This window comes from Cicer arietinum, chromosome 4 (assembly GCF_000331145.2).
Source record: "Cicer arietinum cultivar CDC Frontier isolate Library 1 chromosome 4, Cicar.CDCFrontier_v2.0, whole genome shotgun sequence".
In the NCBI taxonomy this organism is placed as follows: domain Eukaryota; kingdom Viridiplantae; phylum Streptophyta; class Magnoliopsida; order Fabales; family Fabaceae; genus Cicer; species Cicer arietinum.
Genome location: NC_021163.2, coordinates 990,622 through 996,628, shown reverse-complemented (window position 1 = coordinate 996,628; position 6,007 = coordinate 990,622). Strand labels below are relative to the sequence as shown.

The 6,007-nt window shown below is 34.0% G+C and overlaps 1 protein-coding gene across 3 annotated transcripts; it reads left to right on the top strand.

Annotated features, from left to right (window-relative positions):
* Nucleotides 1-327: 327 nt before the first annotated feature.
* LOC101497053 (probable methyltransferase PMT3) lies at nt 328-5,576 on the top strand. Of its 3 annotated transcripts, none has more exons than XM_012714346.3 (9): nt 328-382; nt 1,604-1,697; nt 1,817-2,010; nt 2,129-2,293; nt 2,416-2,598; nt 2,701-3,295; nt 4,060-4,172; nt 4,316-4,536; nt 4,972-5,576. In XM_012714346.3, coding segments are annotated over exons 2-9 (1,797 nt in total). In that variant the 5' UTR covers nt 328-382; nt 1,604-1,696; the 3' UTR covers nt 5,297-5,576. The 3 variants fall into 3 exon arrangements, with proteins under 3 accessions (XP_012569800.1, XP_004495086.1, XP_012569799.1); XM_004495029.4 differs by lacking the exon at nt 328-382 and adding an exon at nt 431-603; XM_012714345.3 differs by lacking the exon at nt 328-382 and adding an exon at nt 611-729.
* Nucleotides 5,577-6,007: the final 431 nt, after the last annotated feature.

Here is a 6,007-nt window from a genome sequence, read left to right as displayed (position 1 = left end):
ATCTCTTCTTTCTTTCCTTTTCAAATACATTTAAAAGAAATTTAACCTCTTTTTTTACTAATCTTAAATGAATCACATCCAATATCTTATAATTTGATTTGATTGCATTCTAAAAAGATTGAATTTTAAAAAAGTTACGGTATATGTATAAAATTAAAAATTAATAACACACTATTTAAGGAACATTTTCCAAAATCAAGGCGATCTTATTGATTATAGTTATAATGAATCTCACTAAATTTAATAATAATGATAATAATAAGTGTGTGATCACGTGTCTTAGAAAAAGTGTGATTTTTGTGAATATTTGGCCATGATTAAGGAATAAGATTATTATTACAGTTGTTAATGGTACTTTTGAATTGGCAGCTGCTCCACCTTGGTAAAGCAACTTACTTACCCACACACCTTTTAGAGTCATATTGCATTTGGGATTTTAGATCTGAATATCTGTTATATGATTTATGAATGAATGAATGAATATAATAATAATAATAATAAAAAATGGGATTGTATTGTTCACCCTTTTGGAACATTTTACATTGTTTGTTTTCTGTTTCAAATCCAATACCCTCCTTCCACTTTCACTCTTTCTAGCAACAGGTACGTGCTTCAATTTCACTCTCTCTCTCTCACTCCTCAGATCCATTTCCTCTACATGCATCTTCCATCCCAATTTCTTAGTGCTATCAATATCTCTTCCATCACTTCACTTTATTCATGAAATAGGTCATTGAAAGCTGTCGCAACTGTGGATTATGCGTTTTGCACAATTTCTGTGGATTTCATTTGCATTAGCTTGTTTAGTTATATTCTATATTACTAGAATTTTGATTTGCTCTTCATTACTATCACACTCATTATTGTTGATTTTCTCTGGTGGTTGCTCGTCTAGAATTTTTTATTTTTTAATGAATAGAAAATCTTTAGTGTGTTTATGGTCTAATTTTAGGGGGCAGCCTCTTAAGTGGTCTACCATGGACCAATACATAAAAATTATTGAAATTCTAATGATGGTCAACGATAATTTTCATAAGTAATATTTCATGATTTTCCTATTCTTTATGGATACGACTATGATATGATTGGTGTCGATTCAATACGAGATATATATTTATTTTCCCTTATTTTTATCAAACTGGTATAAATTAAGTCATTATCTCAGTCATGGAAATGAAGATGACCGCTAGCTTCTACTTCTAAGAGACGGCGCCTATGGTGGTTGGAGTTTAAAACATTTTTCAAGTACTAGTCAATAGTAGACCGTCGTCCATATTAGAATTTTCCCTAATTCTAATGTTTTCTTTTTGAGGGTATGAGCATCAAGTCCCAACAATGGATGATTGTGTTTTGAACTATTAGACAATACTATGATTGCTTCATGTATTCATGTGCTGTATTCAGTTAGTTATGACAGTTTGGTTTTTTTTTCTTTCTTTTTCTGTTGAGTCAGTTATGTGGTAATTCATTGGTATGTAAATTTTTATCTCAAGTAATGTATTCAGGAAATTCATTTATGCCACATCAATTGTGTTTTACAAGCTTTTCAGTCATGATAGTGCTATTACTGTTTCATTGATTTTGATTTAAACGTTGTATGCAGTTTTTCTTGATTTGTGGTTCTCAACTGCATCACCTTGGCGCTTTGTGGAACTCGAGTCATAAAGTCAAGTGATTCCTGCATGAACTTTGAATTAGTGAGTGTTGTGAGAAAAAATTTGGGTGGTTATTTGACGGAATACTTTCTTTGCCTTGTAAATTATAGTTTTTCTGTTTGGCAGTTGAAGTCTTATAGTGAAATGTGATTCTTGTGTAGTGGCGAGAATGGCAAGAGGAAGAGCAGATGGGAACCCAAGAAAGCGTTTGATCACAACCGTGTTGATTTTATTAATTGTTGGTGGTTTAGTTTACCTATATTCTCGGAATAGTGGTTCATCTTCTATTGTGTACACTAGCAAATCTTTAGAAACAGGAAGAGGAGATGACAGCGTTGTACCGAAAACCATTCCCGTGAGTTCTCTCAACCTGAACCGTGCAACTTTACATTTTAACTGTTCCCATTGGTCTCAAGTGTTGGTGTCTAATATGAAGCATTCAAGTTATTTTACGCTTCTTTTCACTTTTGAAGGTCTGCGATGATCGACTCTCGGAGCTAATTCCCTGTCTAGATAGAAATTTAATATACCAAACAAGATTGAAGCTTGATCTGACTTTGATGGAACATTATGAGCGACACTGCCCGCTGCCTGAGAGGCGTTATAATTGCTTGATCCCTCCTCCTCCAGGATATAAGGTGGCTTTCTAGTTTCTCTTAAATGTGCTCTGCTTCTTATATGGAATTAAGAAAGTTCATTATATTTTGAAATTTTCCATGCTTAATATTTTTCGTGGCTTGTTTGTTTTTGATAATAATAGATTCCAATCAAGTGGCCGAAAAGCAGAGATCAGGTATGGAGAGCAAATATACCTCATACGCATCTTGCAACCGAGAAATCTGACCAGAACTGGATGGTAGTAAAAGGTGAAAAGATAGTTTTTCCCGGTGGAGGAACTCACTTCCATCGCGGTGCTGATAAATATATTGCGTCGATTGCCAATGTAAGCTGGTTACTCTTATTTGAGTTGGACTAATCACATACATAAAACTATATTACATAAATGGGAAAATGAATGACTTGATATTTGTGATCGGTATTACAGATGCTCAACTTTCCGAACAATAATATAAACAATGGAGGAAAACTCCGCAATGTTTTTGACGTTGGTTGTGGTGTTGCAAGCTTTGGAGGATATCTTCTTTCTTCCGATGTAATAGCAATGTCATTAGCGCCGAACGACGTTCACGAAAATCAAATCCAGTTTGCTTTAGAGAGAGGAATTCCAGCATATCTCGGTGTCCTAGGGACGCTAAGACTCCCTTACCCTAGTAGGTCTTTTGAACTTGCTCATTGTTCGCGCTGTAGAATTGATTGGCTTCAAAGAGATGGTATACTTCTTCTTGAACTGGATAGGATACTCAGGCCAGGAGGCTACTTTGTTTACTCGTCACCCGAAGCTTATGCTCAGGATGACGAGGATAGGAGAATATGGAGAGAAATGAGTGCTCTTGTTGAGCGGATGTGTTGGAAAATAGCTTCTAAGAAGAACCAGACTGTCATATGGGTCAAGCCTCTCACAAACGATTGTTACTTAAAAAGAGAGCCCGATACACAGCCTCCACTCTGCAGTTCTGATGATGATCCTGATGCTGTTTGGGGAGTTAAAATGAAAGCTTGCATCACACGTTACTCCGATCGTGAGTGATATTTTCACTATTTCATACAATGATTTAATATTTTTTTCAATGTCAAAATTATGAAATAAACTGATAATAAAAATGTTTACAGATAATATTAATAGTTCTATAAAATATGGCCATATATAATAAACAAAAATGTTATTTGAACATCAATTTATGACAACAAAATTCAACAACTTTTTAAATGGTTTACACAATTCAAACACATGGTTAACACAATTCAATTAGTGGTTGGTGAATATATCAAGATTGGATAACTCATTAATCACAAACTTAAACATTATTAATCATGATTTCAAGTGTTCAAAGAACACTTAAAAAATCAAGGTTAATAACATTTAAATTTATGGTTAATAAAGTCAATAGATGCCTGATATATATATTAACCAAATCTAACACTTCATTGATCTTGTGTCAACTGCGTTAACCATTTAAAAAATTGTTGAATTTTGTTGTTTCAAATTGATGTTCAAATAACATTTATGTCTAATAAGTGATGAAACAACATACAAGGAAAAAACTGTCTTTTGATATGCAGGTGTATAAAAGAGTTAACTTTGTAAGTAAAATAACTTTTGCTGTTCTCAATAAGTCCATGTTCTTTCTGATTGCATTATATTTGACAAATTTAAACAACTGCATATTTGCATATATTAATATTGCAAGTATTTCTGTTAAATCAGCAACTTCTGGAATTAATTCATGCCTCTTGTATTAGAAGTTGAAAAATCAATAACCACATATTCTACTGGCCTCTACAGAGGTTCATAAAGCAAGAGGAAGTGATTTGTCTCCTTGGCCAGCTCGATTGACTGCTCCACCTCCTCGTCTTGCCGACTTTAACTATTCTAGTGAAATGTTTGAAAAGGACATGGTAATTTGAAACATATCTTGTTTTCTGCATTTATCTTCAAAAATGAAAGCCTTTTACTCATTAGAATTGAATCGAAGGCACGATAGGTGGCCAACACATCTGATTTATTGGGTATATGACCTCACCTGACTCATTTTGTGCAGGATGTTTGGCAACAACAAGTTAGTCATTACTGGAAACTGCTAAACAGTAAAATAAAGCCCGACACGATTCGGAACGTGATGGACATGAATGCAAATTTGGGTTCTTTTGCAGCTTCTTTGAAAGATAGAGATGTTTGGGTTATGAATGTTGTGCCTGAAAATGGGCCAAACACACTCAAGATCATATATGACAGAGGGCTGTTGGGAACAGTTCATAACTGGTATGGCTCTTACATAATAATGATCTTCATCGGTTACATTAACAACTATTACTGTCTAATTTATTGCTTCATCTTAAAAAATACTCTTCCTTAGTGTTGTTAAATAGCACCTATAGAGCTATAGCCCAGCGGAATTTTGAACAAATCGCTATTGTTTTGCAATACGTTATTTAGTGCAAAATATTGTCAAATAGAAGGTATAGCACTATTGCACAGTAGAATTTGAACATAGTACTATTTTTCGCTATCTGCGATTGACAACATTGCTCTACTTTGAGGCAAACGAATATAAAATGCAAGATAGTACCCATTTGAAATCAATGCTGTAATATGAGCCTTAAAACAGAAGAACAGGCCAATGCCAATTAAGTTTTGTGCTCGCCGATATTATACCAACTTTTTATGACCTTGTTTTGTGCATCGATATTACAACAGGTGTGAAGCATTTTCAACTTACCCTCGTACGTATGATCTACTCCATGCATGGACTATATTTTCCAATATCATTGAGAAAGAATGCAGTGTAGAGGATTTATTGATTGAGATGGATAGAATACTGAGACCAAAAGGTTTCATAATAATCCGTGATAAGCGATCAATAGTGTTATCTATAAAGAAGTTCTTGCCAGCATTGCATTGGGATGCAGTGACGAAATCTAATGCAGAACAAGAATCAGATCAAGGTGAGGATGATGCAGTGTTAATAATTCAGAAGAAGATGTGGTTGACAAGCGAGAGCGTCCGGGTTTCAGAAAAATGACATACTTCCACTCTGAACACAGTTTTAACCATTCCACTTGATGTTTAAAACCTGCAACTGAGTGATAAACGAGCGCATCATCGCAGAAATTTGCTTTCATATGTTGTAGGTGTACCCTTTTATGTTGTTCCACTTCTCTACACTACAGGCATGAGTTACAACGAAAGCTCATCCTTAATCATCTTGTTGAACTTATATGATTTTGAACACAACTTGTCACCCTGTTATTGTGATTAGAAAAATTAGATGAAGATGAAGCAGCAATATACTGTTTTTGAAATTGATGCGAAGAAGTTACTGGATATAAATAGAAGCTTCAATTGTTTCTGTGAATAATACTTTGCACAAATAGGAGCATATGGTTTAGGTGAAGTATACATCAAATTCTAAATATCTTTGTCATTAGTTATCAAACTAAATGACATAAAACTTTTAATGAAGGCTACTTGATAGTGGGGAAAATGTAATATGATTACTTGGTTTGAAAACTTGATGACATTGACAAGTAAATAAGAAGCACGCAAGTTTTTTACTATGGTTGAAATGAGATATTGAAGTTAAGTTAGTTTCGATTAAACGATATAATGTGTGTAAATGAATTGCATTATTTGTCAAACCTTTATCTGATATATGTGGAAACTCGAGCGGTTAACAACCCTTGCACATAAATTACATCTTATGAAAATTAAGATAAGGCCACTCTAAGATAAA